Here is a 19,817-nt window from a genome sequence, read left to right as displayed (position 1 = left end):
GGTCAATATAGTGAAAAATTTGAATGTGCTCAAATCACTCTAATTCATTTAGAATATTGTATTGCTGATGATTTAAGGTCAAAACAAGCTAAAATAATGAGAAAAAAACTTAATTTGACCCAAATAAGAGTCAACCTAACCCCGGTCTAAGTTCGGTTTCATTTTTACAAGTCTTGTTGTGTTGCCATTCATTTTGTAATTTCTTTGAAACTACTTAGGCCTTGATTCTGAAAGTTGTGCCCTAAGCAGCAAAGATATTACTAAATCACATCCTAAAGTTTCAGCTCCATAGCTTGCTTATTCTGGCCAGGGCAGGTCTTTGAATTTGGTGCTGTTGGGTGCAAAATCATGACTTTTTGTCGATTTTGTCCTCTTTCGTCGCTTTGGCACAGTTGTACCACTCTTTGAAATGTCTCTCATTTCTCCAAAAATGTCCAGATATGACTTTCCTTTGTTGGAGAGTTGTGGGATGTCATGTACATTAGTTTGAAAAAAATCTCAAAATGTTAACCCCTGAAATGTACCTTCATTGAGACAAGACCACTAATGAATATTCATAGGTTGGAGGGTCCAGGCCTATCTATTAGACGAGTGCATGTTTTTTACTCTCAAGTACATATTTGGAGAGGTATTGAAAAAATATTTGTTGTGGCAAGTCTACAGATATAAAGAAATTATTTGATGAAAAAATTAATTTCGAATTTTGCTAATTGGGTAATAGGGGGCGTGTTTTGAGTTTTTTCTGCCAGTTGGCTGAAAAGAGTGGAAATATCAAAGTCTGTCTAATTTGTCGATTAAAAAAAAATTTCCGTGGTCAATCACCATTTTATTTTTCACCATTTACTTGCCCGACTGTCCGGAATAACATAATCTAAATTTCAGATTCACAACACCACGCGTTCTTTGATGCGTCGCGGTCAAACATTGACAATTTAACTGCTAAAAGGCTTAAAAAATCAATTGTGGTCTTGTCTCTATTTACACTACATTTTGGGTCAATATAGTGAAAAATTTGAATGTGCTCAAATCACTCTAATTCATTTAGAATATTGTATTGCTGATGATTTAAGGTCAAAACAAGCTAAAATAATGAGAAAAAAACTTAATTTGACCCAAATAAGAGTCAACCTAACCCCGGTCTAAGTTCGGTTTCATTTTTACAAGTCTTGTTGTGTTGCCATTCATTTTGTAATTTCTTTGAAACTACTTAGGCCTTGATTCTGAAAGTTGTGCCCTAAGCAGCAAAGATATTACTAAATCACATCCTAAAGTTTCAGCTCCATAGCTTGCTTATTCTGGCCAGGGCAGGTCTTTGAATTTGGTGCTGTTGGGTGCAAAATCATGACTTTTTGTCGATTTTGTCCTCTTTCGTCGCTTTGGCACAGTTGTACCACTCTTTGAAATGTCTCTCATTTCTCCAAAAATGTCCAGATATGACTTTCCTTTGTTGGAGAGTTGTGGGATGTCATGTACATTAGTTTGAAAAAAATCTCAAAATGTTAACCCCTGAAATGTACCTTCATTGAGACAAGACCACTAATGAATATTCATAGGTTGGAGGGTCCAGGCCTATCTATTAGACGAGTGCATGTTTTTTACTCTCAAGTACATATTTGGAGAGGTATTGAAAAAATATTTGTTGTGGCAAGTCTACAGATATAAAGAAATTATTTGATGAAAAAATTAATTTCGAATTTTGCTAATTGGGTAATAGGGGGCGTGTTTTGAGTTTTTTCTGCCAGTTGGCTGAAAAGAGTGGAAATATCAAAGTCTGTCTAATTTGTCGATTAAAAAAAAATTTCCGTGGTCAATCACCATTTTATTTTTCACCATTTACTTGCCCGACTGTCCGGAATAACATAATCTAAATTTCAGATTCACAACACCACGCGTTCTTTGATGCGTCGCGGTCAAACATTGACAATTTAACTGCTAAAAGGCTTAAAAAATCAATTGTGGTCTTGTCTCATGGTGAGTCACCAGCTGGTCACAAATTACAAATTACAAATTACAAATTACAAAAGTTTATTGAATCCGTATAAAATTTACATTTTACATGGGACGAAAATACAATAAACAGTGCAGTGCAGATAGAGAGTCAGAAGAAAAGAGAGCAATAAGTAATAAAAGTAATCAAATAATACAGAAATTACTTAAGAGTGCAAGAGAGTTGGTGGGCATTATTACAATGATTGCAGCAGTATTTTTAATAATTACAGAGCTTTCCTCACCTGAAATGCTAGATAACAGAATTTGCCGGTGAGGCGAGCTACATTGCCTTCAGCAGTTAAAAGATATAATAATAGATTTCTATTTGAAAGTTCATTTGTTAACCCAATTCGAGTTTTGTTCAAATATTTATCACGAAGGTTAGAGAGCAAAGGGCATGAACACAAAAAGTGAGTCTCATCTTCAGTTTCTTTGATTCCCAATGATAAACAGTGAGGGCACCATCTCTCATCCCTGGGGATAATAGGACGAGAGTAGCGGCCTTTCTCGATTAAAAGACAATGATTACTCAGTCTTAATTTGGTAAAATGGGACCTGTGTTCCCTATTTTGGATATCATCGAGATAATTTTCGTAGCAAAATCTATTTTTAAAAGCTACATATGTACAAAATTTCCCCTCATTTAAAACAAGTCACATGACTTGTACAAAATGGCCGCGCCCATGTTTGAGTAAATTGGGCAAAAATCTTTCGCTAATTTGCTTGCTTTTCGCTTTACAAAAGTTTTGTCATCAACTTAATCAGGGAACATGGATGATGTTTTTGACGAAGATCGTGATGACATCGAGATATCTCGACGGGAATGGAGTAATTTAAAGGAAAACAGAGTAAAAGTAAGACTGATTTCTACATAGTGTATTGCTGGTGTGTATTTCACGTGTATTGTGGATCCGGTTTGTGCATTGGCTCATCAAGATCCAAAAGAGGCTAGTTGTCATGCCTTGCTGGGAGTGTAATTTGTTTATGTTAAATCACAGACCAAGTTTCAGAAGTGAAAATTGATCTAGACCATCTTCTTCTTCTTCTAGGAAGGCTATAAAAAAGGCCTAGCTGCTGGTGAGGAAAGGAAGCTGCAAGAAGGTTTTGATGATGGTTATAAGACCTCTGTCAACCAGGCTTATCAGCTAGCACGAATGAGGGGAATTCTCTGGTAAGAATTTGATCAGTAATGTTTGACAAGCTTTAGTTTACTTATACAGTATGTCAGTGGTTATCCCTAAAATGCAAGGTTTATCTTCTTTTGAGTAGGAATGTTACAGTATGTCAGTGGTTATCCCCAAAATGCAAGGTTTATCTTCTTTTGAGTAGGAATGTTACAGTATGTCAGTGGTTATCCCCAAAATGCAAGGTTTATCTTCTTTTGAGTAGGAATGTTGGAGGCATTTGCTATTCATATCTTATGCTACGAGATCAAGATGGGCTCACAACATAGAAGTCTTCAAGTAGTAATATAAGTACCTTCAGTCTTGCATAAGCCTGATCCTCGCGTATGTCCAAATCAATTATTTCTAGAACTATAATGTTGGTGGACGACTACACTTGACGGTGAATATATATTGTGCAGTTTTAAATAATGTTAAATGTTTGTCTTTCAGTGCAGTCCTTGTGAAGCTGCACGAAAATGATCCAACAGCAAGCAGTGAAGACACACAGCTGACAACAAAACTTGTTGAAGAAATATCAGACATTGAGAAAGACTTACTCCAGCATATCCAGGTCCCAGCTGCGGATGAAACTGGTCTGCCTGGACCAAGTTCAGCTGGGCTGCCACGGTGTGGAGGAGACGATGGAAAACCATGTGCATGCACACCTAGCGAGGACTCAAAACCCATTGACCGCAAGGGCACAGACAACAAAAATCATGGAGAACCAGCTGTGACACCTTGTGACAAGAATCTGAATCATGACTCTTTTGCTCCCAGTTCGGGTGCGTTTCCGGAGTTCTCTCGGAAGATTAATCAAGTGATGCCAGAAGTTGTCACTCTGTTGACAAAGATGGGTTTTAGTTCTGATTTCATTGCTACGCTGTGAGTTTATCTTACGATACTTATGCAATTTTTAACCTTTGGTCACTCTTAGGGGTTGCAAAGCCTCGAGTATTAGCTGTTTAAGCCTCATCCAATCTTTTCGTCCACACAACAATGCTTCTTGTAGTTTCTGTATCCAAGGTATTGTCTCCTTTGAATTTGAATAAATTTAATTTTATGCAGTTTAAAAGATTGCCTTCTTTGCATCCTTTCTCAGTGGAGACATTTCCCCTCATTTGCTGAAATACTGACGTTACAGCAGCTTTTATTCAACGTCTGAGATTTAACTGCCTTTAAATGTCTCAAGGAAGGGGGGCTGTGTTGGGTTGGAGAAGCAAACATTAACTCCCAATCGAACCAATGTATCGTAACCATGATGTAATCTTTAGAGAAGCAACACCACACAACACAACAAAAGAAAAGTTTGTTTATAAATTTTTTAATTTGTTCATGATTGTGTAATGAACACTGGTCTACCATGTAAAACTAAAGACATACGAGCGACATTTATGCAGAATCTTGCACAAATGATAAGAGAAGAAAGCTTTCTAGCCCAAACCGTAACCCAGGCCAAGGTCTGTGACCATAACATTTCATCAAGTTTTTTATCAGTATCTATTCTTATATTTTCTCAACTTAAGTCACCTTTCCATGCACAAGCAGTGTACACATTCAAAACGTGATGTTTCATCCATTGGTATGACTGACGGCGTGAATGATGGCACAGGGAAAACACAGATAAGACTTCAAATTTTCAATGTCGAAAAATTAATTGTCGACCATCTTCAATGTGCACGCTGCCATGTTCTATACCAATGACATGCCACAAACCAAGTTGCAACCCTTGTCCAAGATTTGCACAAAACATTTTTTCACCAAATTGCATTTTTCAGACAAAACCTTTTTACATGATTTCGAATAATTTCCTACAATTTTAGATACATGTATATCCAAATCATATCAGTGCAATAAATAAACCGTGATGGTAGCCATCTTAGGATGCTTTTATGCCATTAATTTTACCTTCGTTGTACTGTTTTAAGTCAACAGACCTATGTTTGACCATGTAGTAAAAAAGAAACAAAAAATACAATAAAAATGTCACTGTTGAGGACTTGATCACGTATACATTACAGTCTACACTATCACCATCAAAATCTCAAAAGCTACACAGCTGATGTCACACCCTTCAAACCTTTATAAGTTTTTCACAGCATGTTCTCTTTGAACATTCAAGGAAAAATTCTCACAGAAAAAGTTATCCAAGGCTCCTTGTGACACAAGAACGTCCTACTACATGTTGTTAAAACTAGTGGCAAGTGATAAAATCAATACAAGTAGGCTGGGATATCATACTACAGAACTGTATGGACTGGAGACGAGAATCATACTGGTGTAGTTGGTCTTAGTCTCAACATCAAAAACATAGTACTTCAACTTATGTTCTTTGAAGCATCAGCTCTCTCTTCTATACAGGCTGGTAGGTTTTTTCACTGGATTGAATCTGGGGTTAGGTGTTCAAACATTTGCTGACAGCTTGAAAGTCTGCAAACAATGTTGTTCTCTTTAAAGCGAGGTAAAACAGAGATATATGCACAGCATGACTGATAAAGTCATCAAAACTCTGCCTCAAAATGTTCAATGACAAGACAGACAAAGCGTAGGATGCCAACTCCTGTATATGACTCTGTCCAATACGACACCACATGAACTCGAGTCATACGGAGAGATTTTCATGCTACAAAATGTTTAATGTAGGAACGTTCTAGGGAGGCGAGACAGCTGAAAACATCTTTCTGTTGTTTGTAGCCACTAATGCCATATCTACTAAGGTTTAAGAAGGGCTAACTAATCTGAAAAGATTTTATCCCAACTGACATAAGAGTTAAGTACAAAGTAACATTCAGAAAGCCATCTTGACAGCCAAGGTTTAAGGAATTTATAACTCGCTGTCCCTACTGGTTGTCTCATTGACCACCAGAAGGGTGGAGCTAAAATGTGGCCTTTAGCCCAGGTGGCAGCCACCCAATATCTGTATCTACCCCTGAAATATATTCGTGAAGCTTATTCAGACAGTCAGATAAACCCTTTTCTGAACTGGCTCATATTTTCAGAGATTATTTTCACCTGCCTCGGCCTAACTATGTCGTTATCCTGCAAGAGTCAATGTGGAAATCTTGATTAGATCCCAACCCACCCCTAAAAATATAAAAAAAGTTCTACACACACCATGCTTTGAAAAATGTGGGCTACACATGCACAGCGATAGTGATAAGCTGTGACCTTTTATCATCTGCACATGTGCATTTTTAAATCCCCCAGAGCACAGTACACGTCCCTGACCCTTCCCAGTGGGTTGCACCCCAGACATGCTCGACTCAACCGACGAGCAAAAATGCACTAGATAACGTACTGTACAACAGATTCAAGACATTCTAATAGAAATATTCCAATTAAAGGTGTAACAAAAACATTTCAAATGGTACTACAGGTAATTAAAAGCTAGTGTGACTTATCACCAACACACCTGATCAAATTTTATTTGACAAAAAGACAGACAGGCCATTCCACGAAAAATGTGTTGTTTCATCAAATTCCAAGCTGTTTACGGTACGGTTCGGTCAAACATTTTGACAAGTTTTTCACTCTTCAAATCAAATATGATCATGTAACACAGGGTATAAGATAGTACCATGCTTCATGTCATTTGTAAAGAATATTCTCTTAACTGGGATCTGCTGTACAGGCCAAGGGAACTGTATAGAGAAGTCAGCCTAGCATGTTAAAGGTGCATGAAAGCCCTGTGTACATGCAATAAAATATATATAAATCGTGTATAAATGCATCCATTCAGAACCCAATAGACTCTTGCAAAACAACGACCACACATATTACAGTAACATACAATAATGACAGATGACTAAGGTTAAGGAATTTTAAACTCCTGATTATTGTGAACATTTGTGACCAATCACAACAAATTGGGTAGGAAGTCACAAGGCCTAGTATCGAGCAATAAATGAAACTGCTACCCATCTTGGTGTGATGGGTCACATTTATGAAGAAGAAACTGATCTGCGAATTCCCTTTTCAATTTATCACACCTTTACTTCCGCAGACCACACTGGTAAGTTACCAACCATGAAGCAGGGCACATGAGACAGTAACACCCAGAGGTGCTGAAAATGATTAATCAAGGTGGAACTCACAGGGATTTTTTACATCTCCATACTTTAAAATGCCAACATTCATTCATGAGCAATAATGAGATAAAGCAGGCAAGTTGACTCCAGGAGTTGAGCATTCTATCAATCCCATAACAAATTTGTGGGTCTCTGTGAATAGTTTCAGCTAATGCCATTTTCGCATTCAAAATCCAATAAATATAATACAGAAGAGCACCTAAAGAGGACTCTGATGTAACCACTGCCACAGCTGAAGCGGACTATTTCACGTTTGGGTCCAAATCATAGATGTTCTACTATATTAGTTACCCTGAGCACATGGAGATAAGAATCGATTCAACTCATAGAGTCACCCCCTGTTTGCACTTGTACTATTGTGCATGTATATACTGTATACATAGAGACCAAATGGTTTGATGAGAGTGCACGGCTACAACGTCAAAACTGTAGTTTGGAAGGAATCAACCATTTGAAGTCTGAAGGTGACTAAGTATGTTTGCATTCAAGCCATGTGTGGTTCAAGACACATGGGTGCAGAAAATGTCAACCCCTCTGTGAGACACGGCAGCAAAGAATCGTCACGTTAAGCTCATCAGAATCGTTTCATGAGCAGGACACACTATGATGATCCCTCACTTCCCTTTCGATGCCTAACTGTGCAGCTTAGTTACTGTAATTGAACCTAGCACAAGGGTTAACCAATGGTACATCATCAAAAATACGAATATTTCTTAAAACTACTGTGATTTAAAATTCCATTCTGTCGCCTTCAGTCTCCAAATAGTTGACTTAATCATGAACATTTTTCCATCATTCCACTACTGACCGACAAAAGATTAAAATGCTATGATTTTCTTCCTGTTATTTTTCTGTATATTTTTTGAAGCAGGAAATGAGACAAAAGAAAAATGTCGTAATTACACTCTATGAACAACCAAATTCTACATGCACCATAATAAAGTGCCTAACTTGTCAGAACTGAGGGTGACCTCTCAGGAAGAAAAAGGACACTCCCTGAAGAGAAATGCCTTCCAATACAACAATAGTTTCCAAAAACCATGTATTTGAATTCTTATTATTCCACTTCCACAGAGAGAAATCACCCCCAGTTCTACAAGAACCAGTTCCAATCAAAAGAGTTTACTACAATTTTCAAAATACCACAAATACAAGGCATGTAGTCAGACCTGCTGTGCATGGTGTTTTGAAGAGTGCAGCGACAGGTCGTATCAGAGCACGTAATATCAGAACTGGGCATCAGCACCACTGACCTAGTGGTACCTAACAATATTATGCATGGCAAAATAACCAGCAGGGTAAAATGATTTCTGGTTTTTAAAATTATCACCGCATGCATTTCAGCAGGGGCAAAAAATTAAAAGTTTTCATAGGGTATTCCCTACAACCTTGATGTGAATACCCAGTTCTGACACTACCGCCTTTGATAAACTTAGGCCTTCTTGGTCATGATCTTGAGGTACTGCAGAGCAGTGTGGGCTGCCTGGGCATGCGAGTCATCCGTGGTTGGGCCGAAGCCATGGCAGACTGCCACAGGCATGGTGGAGAGTTGAACCAAGCATTGGCGTTGACCGTGCTGACCTGGAAGTGATAGAGTGATCAAAGTTACAAATTCATTCGATAAAAGTGAAAACAGAAATATCTGATTCAGAACACATGGTGAGGGTAGATATTGGCAGAGTGGTTTTGGAAGGATCACAGAGTCCTTGAGCAAGATACCTTTACCACACTTTGCTTCATCCCTCAAATGAGACTACTGCCTGCTACCAAAATATACCAACTACAAAGACATAGAAGAAAAGGACAGATCACTGAAGCCAGACATCAGGGCAATAAGTTGTTTCTAAAGTAGGCACTAATTTCACACCCTCCCCCACAACAACAAAAAAGTTCCAACAAAGCTTCTACCTTTACCGATTGGAGCAGGATCCTGGAGGTCAACGTAGGTCACTTCGAATCGTTGTTCCTCTGCCAACTGCTGAAGCATCTGGCAATAGTTTGCCGCTGGAGTGGTCACAGGCTTGGTGTGGAGTGCGTTCAGGATTGGACCAGTCGCATTCTTCATCTTTGCGTAGAATTTGCCAATCTCTTTGCTGGCACCTGGTGTGATGGTTGGTATGCGCTTTCCCTCCTTCAGGGCAGTGTAGGAACCCTTGCTGTCATGCAAGTGCTGAAAACAAGATGATGTTCACGATTTCATTTTCTCTCTCCTTTTATGACAATGGGTGATTTCAAAGTTGGTTTTGGTTTTAGTGTTGGGTGTTAGTGTCAGTTTTATTCTTAATTTCTACCCCTAAAAACCTATGTCTGGATAAGACCAATTCGAGGTTTTAGTTTAACACCAACACTGGTTTTATCTAAACACCTAAAACCTGGGCTGAAACTAAGAAGAGGTTTTATTCTGCAGGTAAAACTAACACAAAGATGGACAGAGATAAAACCTTGGAAAAACCAAACATGCATGTTGTTGTCGTTGTTACTGTTGTTTCACAATTGTAACCGCTTCCGATCTATATAAATTTGTCGTCTTCTTTCACGTCCATCATTATTCCCATCATCGTTCAAAATACCAGCAACTACTTCTTGAAATGGTACGAACAACATGATTTTTTATTCTTAACACCAACACCAACTTTGAAATCCACTCGGTGTTAATGCCTAAGGTGTTAGTTTTATTGGTAATACAAAATGCACTACAAATCTTCCAAATATAACACCGAGCTGGGATTAAGATCAAACCTTGGTGTTCCAATTGGTTTCAGTGTGAAACTAAAACCTAATTTGAAATAGGATAATGCTAAAACTGAGTGTCAAAACTAACACCAGAACTGATTTCATTTCTGGTGTTGTGGAGAGTTTTAGTTTTAGTCCCGGTGTTAGTTTTTGACACTAAAACCATCCCTTAGTTTTAAGCTAAAACCGGACATTATGCTAAAACCAACAAACACTGACTTTGAAATAGGATGAAACTAAAACCCACTTCATTTCAATGCTGGTTTAATCAAGGGTTTTAGTGTTCCATTTAGTTTTAAAACTAAATCTAAAAACTGACTTTGAAATCACCCAATGTAGAAGCCAGCTATTTCAAAGCAGCATGTACACAACACTGAAGTGTGTACAATTTGATGTTAATATGTATCAAGGAACCTACTTGTACTCTCCTATGATTCTTACTTCACAATTAAGTTTGCCCAATTCGGCACAATATGGCAAATACTAGAGAAAGTTCTTCTAACATTATTGCTATCATCTTCTCAACCAAAAAAACGGTTTTATGTAGTTGTTTAGGTAAAATATTTCCTACATCAAAGTCCTCTGGCTCCATATCTTCAGCACACACAGTGGCACCAGCCTTGATCTGCTGAAGCATGGCCTGGGCAGCTTTCCTTTTGGCACTCTTCTTAGATTTCCCAATGCCGCGTTCTTGCAGCGTCTTGCCCAACTTCAGTGTACATGTGAACTCCTTGGCAGGTTGTCCCTTGTTGGGGACAGTCTCGGAGAACTCGTAGGTTGGAGGTACCCATTTCCACTCCTGGGTGAGCTCCTGGAGCTGTCCGACCGGGTTGCCGTCTGAACCGTCGTCACCAATCTGCGAAAGGTTCAGCATGATGCTACAATGGAAAGGTTTATCAATGATGTGGGTCTTCATCTTCAGCAATTTTGATAATTTTGCACCGCATCAACATAACCTGCAGAGATGTCAGACAGAGTAGAGGTCTTTGCCATGTAGGATGCCGATGCTCAAAACAACTTGTTTTCATCACCAATGGTTACAAGATTTTTCCATTTGGCTACCAATGTCTAAACCAAGTCGTCATTTGTCTAATCTGCCTTTTACAACTGTATGCGGTTGTGAAAACATAGAGTCAAGTATCTCTGATCTGTGTAGAAGAGGTTCAGAGTATTAGGTTGCCATAAACTACACAGGGACCTGTGATGACCATCACAAATGATAAATTCTTTTTGCAAGTGATAATCTTTGCTGTGATTGCTTGCATGCATTTGAAGTGCATGCAGAAGTTCACCTCTGGTCGTGTTCAAGATGTTAAACCACTTACTAATGGGAGGGATATTTTTTTCACGACTAAACCCTAAGTGTTAAGGTGGAGGACATGGTTTTCAATGAAACTGGGGGTTTTGTTAGCCAGGAATATTGGTTTCATTGCAAGTTTTCACCTGTTTTGACCCGGGAGTCCCGGTACAACGCACCTTCCGGAGCCATCATCCATCTTCTGGAGCACACCGTGGGCAGCCTGGTGCTTGGCCTGCTTCTTCTTCGTACCTGAAAAATGGATGAGATTATCGTTTAGTATTGTCACCACTTTGCTTCTTGCATTGTCTAAAGATCATCAAAATTACATCTACTGCCTGGAGCTCACGGTTCGTTTCAAAAGGGCACAGCTATTTTATTTGACTTTTGCTACAGAAAGGGCACACTTTAAATGAAAAATAATGTACCTTGTCCCATTGCGTGAAGATCCCCAACTGAACACTTGAAGACGTAGACAGGATCATGAACCTGGCCCTTGACCTCAACTTCCTCATAATGTGGTTTCATGTTTGGTTGGGCATTATGCAATTTGGAGCAAACTTCATACAGAAGTGCTATCGGTGTCTTCCCTGGGCCTTTATGAGACATCTGAAATGGAAGAGGGAAGAAATGTAGAACTTAGTTAGGCCTACCGGCATGTCAATCTGAGTCTTTGCTTGGACCTGGACGAATCTGTCGTCTGTCATCTGTCATCCGTTCGCACCTGGAACCAGGGTCACAACAGTGGCTTCATTCATGGCATTTCGTGGTGTATGACATTGTACGAGGTTGGCTAGCCTAAGCCAAGGCCTCCTCTGTCTCTGAATAAAGACAGACGTTGACATGTTCTGCCCTCTGCCTCGGGCTTGCTCTGGCCAAGCCCAAGTCTTAGTCTGGCTAGTGTGCCTATTTCAGTATTTGTCTTCGTCAAATTCCTCAAGCCACACCCAAATGTCTTTATTTCAGACCACAGTGTTAGTGCGACCGTATTTCCCATGACTAAGACCTATGCTGGCATGCATGCAAGCACTAAAACACGATGAATCCACACAAGCTTGGACATGGCGCTGCAGTGCAGTGTAACATGTGTGCAAATGTACATGGAGTGTGTATGCGACGAAACCGGGTAGACAAAGACCGGCTGTTCACAGCAATATTTTCCGCTAAGTACAAGATGTACCTCAAAAAACTTAAGTGCTACAGTGGGAGAAAATATAGTTTAACAAAGTCCAACAGGTTTTAGTGGAAATATTTCGGTAGTTTTTGCAAAAGTTACCTTTTCGACCTTCTCTCTTCTTCACGCCAAAAACAGGAAGTGCAGTAGACCTGAGTGCGCAAGCGCAGCGAGCTGTTGAAAAACATGGTTGACAAGTTCCAAGAAAAGTGAAATTTTGTGCATAATAAACACAATTTTGTCACTTCAGAGGACGCGTTTGGCGTTTTACCTGTGCGAGTGAATTAAGCATGGGTGGGGGCACAAAGAGAGAAAAGAAATCAAAAGGTTAGATGCGTTGTTATTCAGGAAAATGGCTGGCTAAAGAATTATAGCACAGCTGAATACGAAATAATATACACTAATACAGCGCGCGGTTCATAAGAAAGCAGGAACGGACCGAAACGAACCAAAACGGGCCGGATCGGGCCGGAACGGAGTTAAAATTTGCCGAAACGGAGCTTCTAGTGGTTTAAAATGGCATCTATAGGCAAGATGGGGCCCCTGAATTATAAATTATGTTCATATAATGAAGATCAGACTTCTTTTCCATCGTGATATTGATGATATTGCCTGATTTGGTCGAGGCCGATTCCAGTAGCAGACAGCGCTTATACTGCACAAGAACTGATGACGTCACTTCAGCTCTGCGTGAAAGTAAATTTAGTCCTCATTAAATATTTAGGGGCTATCATAATCATGGAAAAGAAGTCTGATCTTCATTATATGAACATAATTTATAATTCAGGGGCCCTATCTTGCCTATAGATGCCATTTAAAACAACTAGAAGCTCCGTTTCGGCAAATTTTAACTCTGTTTCGGGCCGTTTTGGTCCGTTTCGGTCCGTTCCTGCTTTCTTACGCACCCCTAATACAGGGTTTCCCAAAAAATGTCACACTCACAGATGAATTTTTTTATCCCATCTTATCGTCACGATGAATAACAGTCGTTGTAATTTCTAGGAAGTACCAAATTTATGAAAGTTGTCTAGAACTCAGTTTGTCTTCCCTGTAGGCCTACTGGGCATGGCAAGTTATAAGATATCCACTGATCCAGGCATTTGATTGTTCACCTAGGTTTGTTTATTTGCTGTGGTCATAACCAAAGGCTATTGATTGGCTGCCTTGTGAACTGCAGGTTTTGTGTGTTGTCAACATCTGGGATTATTAATTTTCAGGAAAAAAGTCGAAGAAGTCCAAAAAGGCTGCAGATTCATACGAACCGGACGATGAGGACTCCAATTATGGAGATGATGAGCCAGTAGGCGATAAAGGTGAACATTACAAAGAAAAATAATAGTGTGTGATGTTTCTGCAATGCCCATGCACATTTATCTGTAACAGTATTTTACAAGACAAACTCTATCTGTAACTTAATTTTACAAGAGAAGCTCTATCTGTAAGTGCAACAGAATTATACAAAAGGATGCAGGCTAGAGGGTAGTTCCCTTTAGCTCAGTGGGCAGAGTGATGGCCTTATTTAGAATTCAGACATCCCAGACTCCAACTCCAGCAAGACGTTGGTGGTTCTCGTCTGTTTCATAGAGATGAAGCAATAATGATGAAGTAGGTAAAGTACTTTTCACCCTCAATCTAATCTAAATGATTGCTCATTGTCTGTTTTAGGTCTGGTCCCAGAGGTAGCCAAGCAGAATGCAGAAGAAGCAATCACTGCCCCTGAGGATGAATATGGTGCTAAAGATTACAGGTCTCTTCTCAGTTTGAAGTTGGATCACAATGCCAGACCTATCTGGGTGGTGAGTGGCATAGGTCACTTTTTCATTTGAGCAGAACGTCTGAGTAGAAAGTCTGTAATGAGGAACTTGACTTTTAGCATGTAATGTTGACACACACAGCGCAAGCGTTACCCTAAAGAGGATGCGGCTCCTGCTTCAAAATTTATACCACCTCATGTAAATTGGGGATATTTTAAAAAATTCTCTAGTAAAAAGATGGGCTCCATATTCAAAATTTGGCTGACTTGCTGTTATTTTTTCTTTCTATTTTCCAGGCACCAAATGGTCACATATTCCTGGAGGCGTTTTCACCGGTCTACAAACACGCACATGATTTTCTCATAGCAATAGCAGAGGTTAGTTCTTATCACCGAAATTGAGATAACTTTTCAGGTTGGGAGTTTATCCTTGAATCTGTGGCATACTGAGGCTCAGTAATATAAATTGGTAGCACACTAGTAATCCTATTGTTTTTGTTATTCTCATATCCAGCCCGTGTGCCGACCAGAGCATATCCATGAGTATCGGCTGACAGCCTACTCCCTGTACGCAGCTGTGTCAGTCGGCCTGCAGACTCAGGACATCATTGAATACCTGAAGAGGTTGAGCAAGACTACTTTACCAAATGGTATCGAGGAATTCATCAAGGTGAGGAAGCGTGTTGGTACAGTGGAAGATATCTGACTTGTGATTGGAAAGTCATGGGTATGAGGTTCTGAAACTTATTCATGCCCCATATTATTCCCAGTTACGAAGACAGAACATGGTTAAATACCGTTATGATGGTCGTGTTACATGGAAAAGATTCATTGATGCTTTTAATTCGAAGACTCATCATTCCGGAGTGCTTTGATAAGGTTTTACAAGTGCTCAGTAAAACGTCTAACTTTCACTTTCAGTTGTGTACCCTGAGTTATGGAAAAGTGAAGCTCGTCCTGAAACATAATCGATACTTTGTTGAAAGTCAATTCCCGGAGGTGCTGCAAAAACTTCTGAAAGATCCCGTCATTCAGGAGTGTCGTCTTAAAGCGGGGACTGGTGCTGATGGTGATTTAGAGGAGTCTCAGTTGACGGCAAAATCGGCACTCAAGGTACGTATTAGCCTACTGAAGTTTCTCAATTAGCTCAGAACTGTGACATGTGTTTTTCGAATACCTGTATTCATTTTCAAGGAATCCAAGTATAAAATGATCCCTTGAACCTTCTGTAGTGAGGACAGGTCACACAATAACTAAATGTCATTTGTTTTCAGATCAACAAGCCAGGCCCAAGTACATCAGCTGATGGTACCAATGGTGACGAAACTATGAACAACGGCGACAGCAAACCGGAAGAAACTATCCCGTCAGACATTTTCGACTTTTACGAAAAAATAGACAAAGATGATGATGATGATGATGCTGAGGACTTGAAGATTGTCTCATTCGAAGTCAGTCAGGAGAATATTGAAGTTTTACAGAAAAGATGTATTGAGGTGGAGCACCCTCTTTTGGCTGAATATGACTTCAGAAATGACACCAGAAATCCTGATATCAAGTGAGTTAAGATGAGTGATTTTGTAGTACATTACATTCATTCGAGCATTGTAGTTCTCTGGTAGCATAACTGGGGATGGGAAAACACAAAAGGTTATTGACTTAACCAACAGTCACTACTTGTCATGTCCCTTAGTCAACCAAGTCATAAATGAGACTTTAAAGATATCATTTTTTTTCAAGTATTGAGTTTTTCTTCCAGCATTGATTTGAAGCCCAGCACAATGTTGCGTCCATATCAGGAGAAAAGCCTCAGGAAGATGTTTGGAAATGGACGTGCCAGATCTGGGGTCATTGTATTACCATGTGGTAAGATTAAGATTTTGATGCCATATTCGCATGTTTTGCTTTGAAGGTGTAAAGGGGGAAGAAATACGAGACTGAAATGAGACAAGTTACTGCATATTTGTGTCCTTAACATGTTTTGAACTCAAAATGACTTCTTTCCCCGAGGAAATTTTAACGCACACACAGTTCCTAAGGTATCTTGACTGGTGGCTGGGTTGGCAACAGATTAAGCTGTTTGTCCTGAAATAGATCTTGAATCTTTATATTCTAATTATTCAGGTGCTGGCAAGACACTAGTGGGAGTGACAGCTGCCTGCACTGTGAGGAAAAGGTGTCTCTGCTTGTGTACGTCTGGGGTCGCAGTCGAGCAGTGGCGGTCACAGGTAGAATTATTTTTACTTTTTGGTGGTGGAAGTCTTAGAACTTGCCATTCCATGAGTCATTTAAATAGTCTTTCTTCATCAGTAAGCGTATTACTGCACTTTCAATCATTCGCCATTACTGCCAACAAGGATTGATTATACAGATTAATCTATCCTTCCTACCGTCTTTGGTTGAGTTTGATCACTTCAGTCCTCATCAAGTTACACATTTATCACTTTTGAATTTCCTTCAGATTCTGATAACATGCCGATGATATCATCCTTACTTTTCTTCTAGTTCAAGATGTGGTCAACTGCCGACGACAGCATGATCTGTCGGTTTACATCCGATGCCAAGGATAAGCCTATGGGCTGCTCTATCTGTATCAGCACGTACTCGATGATTGCTCATTCGACCAAGAGGTCCTGGGAGGCTGAGCAAGTCATGCAATGGATGCAGACACAGGAGTGGGGACTCATTGTCCTTGACGGTAACTGTCATTTTCAACACGACTTTGCAAGTAACACGTGCAATTTACAGTTGAAACTTTTGTTAATTATTCTGAAAATCCCACAGATTTTTTTAGAAATTAACATTGAAAATCTTCAGGGTTGCATTACTTGAGAATTATTCTGTAAACATTTCAGAGGTCCACACAATTCCAGCTAAGATGTTCCGACGTGTGTTAACGATCGTCCAGGCTCACTGCAAACTTGGTCTGACAGCAACGCTAGTTCGAGAAGACGATAAGATTACAGATCTGAATTTCCTCATCGGACCAAAATTGTACGAAGCGAACTGGCTAGAACTGCAGAAGAAGAACTATATTGCTAAGGTGCAGTGTGCGGAGGTTTGGTGTCCGATGACGCCCGAGTTCTACCAGGAATATCTCAACACACGGACGAGGAAGAAATTGGTAGGTATGGAGTGGGGTCAGTGTTTTGGGATGGAGGGACTAGTGGTTTGAGTGCTCTGAAAAACAAGGCACTGTTTTCATGCACGCACACCCACAAGCTATTGAAATTTGTAACCAGGGGTTGGAATGGATGATTCTGGATTAGGCCAGCATTGTTTCATCTCCATGTCCTTTCAACTATAGCTGGTGTCTCCACACATAGTGAACCTTGATTGTTTCTAATGAATGGAGCTGGATCCAGGAGTAGTAGAGAGAAGAGCGATGGACTTGTTCAGTACCCAGGAGGAATCTATGAAAACTTATGCTCAATTTTCAGTTGCTGTACGTGAACAACCCGAACAAGTTCCGAGCGTGCCAGTTCTTAATTCGCTTCCATGAGAGAAGAAACGACAAAATCATCGTGTTCTCTGACAATGTGTTCGCATTGAAAGCTTATGCAACAAGGATGAACAAGTAAGTGATGTGAGCAGCTCACCCAAGCCCGAGCCTTTCATTATAAGTAAGAGCTTTGGATAGTTTGAACATACGTAAACATTTCTTAACCTCACCAAATGTTTCTTGCAGGCCCTACTTGTATGGTCCAACCTCACAAGGAGAAAGGCTGAATATTCTTCAGAACTTCCAACACAACCCAAAAGTCAACACAATATTCGTCTCAAAGGTTGCCGATAACTCGTTTGATTTGCCGGAGGCGAGTGTCTTGATCCAGATCTCATCCCATGGTGGCTCCAGACGTCAGGAGGCACAGAGACTTGGCAGGATCCTCAGGGCTAAGAAAGGTTGGTTGGATTCTCTTGTTCGATTTGCCAGAGGCAAGTACGTTGAGTACCGGTATATGAAACTAAAATGTTCGTTCAAATGAACTTGATGAAAAACATCAGAAATAATCAATTTCCCTCAAGTTTATTTTTAAACAGGGAGGGGTTAGACTGTTCCTATGAGAATACCACAGTTGAGTTAAAAACAATGTATTTTTTCTTTTAACAGGTGCTGTGGCCGAAGAATATAACGCATTCTTCTACTCCCTCGTCTCCCAGGATACGATGGAAGTGCACTATGCCACCAAGCGACAGCGTTTCCTTGCCAACCAGGGATACAGTTACAAGGTTATCACGAAGCTGGCTGGAATTGAGGAGGTACGTGATCTTGTTTGCTTGCCCATGCATATGTATTGACAAGAACATATTGGATTATTCTTACTTTGTACCAGATACTAGGTACAAAGTATCATGGTTTGTTCTGAAGACAAGGCCATCAAGGTGAAGTGACTTGCCCAAGGTCAGAAGATATATTGATGAGTGTTTGGTACTGGTATTTGAATGAGTCCTTATCACTAACCATGACTTAAGGATACAAATTATCAACTGGGTTCTGTTTCATCGTTTTTTCAGGAAGACCTTGCTTTTTCAACCAAAGAGGAGCAAGCCCAGCTGCTGCAGAAAGTCCTTGCCGCCAATGAGGATGAAGCTGAGGAGGAAAAAGATCCTGCTGGTCCTCCACAGTCAAAGACCGTTTCAAAGGTAGGTGCATGAGTTAGCCATTCCTGTCTAAAAGCAGAAATTCATAAGCAAGCCAAGTAAACCAATGAGGTTCTTTTAAAATGTTTCTATTTTAGTTATTTTGAAGTCAAGTTACTACAGTGTACATTGTTTATGAGCAATCCATTGTCATCTTCTAAGTGATGTAATTTCAGATCAACAATTATACAAGGTTCGTCTTTCTTTCAGGTCATACGTCGTATTGGTAACATGAGTTCCATGTCGGGAGCAGATGACGCCATCTATATGGAAGTAACAAAAGCACAAAGCACGAAGACGTTACATCCACTCTTCAAGAGGTTCAAAACGAAGAAATGAGAACTTGTTGCAACAACACTTGGGGTGTGTTGGCTTCAGAAAGACTTTACCTGGAGGTTTGATCTGAGCCTGGCGTATGAGTGACAGATTAGAACCATCCCATTGCCATAACCCCAGACAAACTGTGTTTCGGATCAAAGTGCTGAAAACTGTGTTCATTGTGCATATATATGATCATTGTAATGAATGTACAAATCTAATTGTTGAAGAAGAAGTCTTCAGTTTGTGAAAGTGATGTTCTTTGTAATAAAAGGTTTCTTGATATACGTTTTTGTTTTCAATATATTTTGAACAATAGTATCATTTGAAATGGCTGAGGACAGTAATGCCGGGAGGGCTGGGTGGCACAGTTGACACAGAGAAATGTCAAGTTGCAGAAGCAAATGAGTGTGACATCCTGACCCACCATCTGGTTTCGATTTTGTCCTCATGAGGACAATCTGGGTTGAATCCTCATGAATTTCATTCACAAGTGTTATAGTAGACTGGGGGCTATTGCCTCTTCCTTTGCCTGCTGGCCACAGACCCCATCATCCCCAGCAGGGAAATGGTCAGCCCGACTCGTGTATTTGAATCACATCAGGGAAATCATTGGGAAGCTTTGTGGTTGGAGGGAGAGCATCTGATAGTAAGGCCTTGG

At 40.0% G+C, this 19,817-nt stretch overlaps 3 protein-coding genes across 5 annotated transcripts; 2 read left to right on the top strand and 1 right to left on the bottom strand.

Annotated features, from left to right (window-relative positions):
* Positions 1-2,639: 2,639 nt before the first annotated feature.
* On the top strand, positions 2,640-4,227 carry LOC135500445 (uncharacterized). The gene is made up of 3 exons (XM_064791926.1): positions 2,640-2,843; positions 3,039-3,160; positions 3,606-4,227. The coding sequence occupies exons 1-3, from the start codon at positions 2,760-2,762 to the stop codon at positions 4,039-4,041; spliced, it is 642 nt and encodes a 213-aa protein (XP_064647996.1). The 5' UTR covers positions 2,640-2,759; the 3' UTR covers positions 4,042-4,227.
* A 233-nt stretch (positions 4,228-4,460) lies between these two features.
* LOC135500073 (interferon-inducible double-stranded RNA-dependent protein kinase activator A homolog) lies at positions 4,461-12,605 on the bottom strand. Of its 3 annotated transcripts, none has more exons than XM_064791218.1 (6): positions 12,547-12,605; positions 11,699-11,879; positions 11,417-11,522; positions 10,545-10,851; positions 9,149-9,410; positions 4,461-8,821 (listed from the first exon to the last, which is right to left on the bottom strand). In XM_064791218.1, the coding sequence occupies exons 2-6, from the start codon at positions 11,877-11,879 to the stop codon at positions 8,673-8,675; spliced, it is 1,005 nt and encodes a 334-aa protein (XP_064647288.1). In that variant the 5' UTR covers positions 12,547-12,605; the 3' UTR covers positions 4,461-8,672. The 3 variants fall into 3 exon arrangements, with proteins under 3 accessions (XP_064647288.1, XP_064647289.1, XP_064647290.1); XM_064791219.1 differs by having other exon boundaries at positions 9,155-9,410; positions 12,547-12,604; XM_064791220.1 differs by having other exon boundaries at positions 11,450-11,522; positions 12,547-12,604.
* Positions 12,606-12,617: 12 nt separating this feature from the next.
* On the top strand, positions 12,618-19,439 carry LOC135500072 (general transcription and DNA repair factor IIH helicase subunit XPB-like). The gene is made up of 16 exons (XM_064791217.1): positions 12,618-12,771; positions 13,662-13,757; positions 14,110-14,240; positions 14,495-14,575; positions 14,712-14,867; positions 15,119-15,310; positions 15,472-15,755; positions 15,957-16,063; positions 16,322-16,425; positions 16,703-16,895; positions 17,053-17,321; positions 17,638-17,774; positions 17,886-18,100; positions 18,309-18,457; positions 18,713-18,841; positions 19,049-19,439. The coding sequence occupies exons 1-16, from the start codon at positions 12,735-12,737 to the stop codon at positions 19,175-19,177; spliced, it is 2,409 nt and encodes an 802-aa protein (XP_064647287.1). The 5' UTR covers positions 12,618-12,734; the 3' UTR covers positions 19,178-19,439.
* Positions 19,440-19,817: the final 378 nt, after the last annotated feature.

The sequence above is a fragment of the Lineus longissimus genome, chromosome 16, assembly GCF_910592395.1.
Source record: "Lineus longissimus chromosome 16, tnLinLong1.2, whole genome shotgun sequence".
In the NCBI taxonomy this organism is placed as follows: domain Eukaryota; kingdom Metazoa; phylum Nemertea; class Pilidiophora; order Heteronemertea; family Lineidae; genus Lineus; species Lineus longissimus.
Note: the sequence above shows the minus strand (reverse complement) of the source record. Positions and strands in the feature narration are given on the sequence as shown.

Bases quoted from the DNA above. Each gene is read 5' to 3' on its own strand.
- LOC135500072 (XM_064791217.1), top strand. From the start codon at position 12,735: ATGGGTGGGGGCACAAAGAGAGAAAAGAAATCAAAAG. The intron at 15,756-15,956 runs GTGAGTTAAGAT...TTTTTCTTCCAG, and splicing joins ACCAGAAATCCTGATATCAA to CATTGATTTGAAGCCCAGCA. The intron at 17,775-17,885 runs GTAAGTGATGTG...TGTTTCTTGCAG, and splicing joins TATGCAACAAGGATGAACAA to GCCCTACTTGTATGGTCCAA.
- LOC135500445 (XM_064791926.1), top strand. From the start codon at position 2,760: ATGGATGATGTTTTTGACGAAGATCGTGATGACATCGAGATATCTCGA. The intron at 2,844-3,038 runs GTAAGACTGATT...TTCTTCTTCTAG, and splicing joins TAAAGGAAAACAGAGTAAAA to GAAGGCTATAAAAAAGGCCT. The intron at 3,161-3,605 runs GTAAGAATTTGA...TTTGTCTTTCAG, and splicing joins CGAATGAGGGGAATTCTCTG to TGCAGTCCTTGTGAAGCTGC.
- LOC135500073 (XM_064791218.1), bottom strand. From the start codon at position 11,879: ATGTCTCATAAAGGCCCAGGGAAGACACCGATAGCACTTCTGTATGAA. The intron at 10,852-11,416 runs GTGAAAACTTGC...TTTCCATTGTAG, and splicing joins GGACTCCCGGGTCAAAACAG to CATCATGCTGAACCTTTCGC. The intron at 8,822-9,148 runs GTAGAAGCTTTG...TATCACTTCCAG, and splicing joins TCCTGCTCCAATCGGTAAAG to GTCAGCACGGTCAACGCCAA.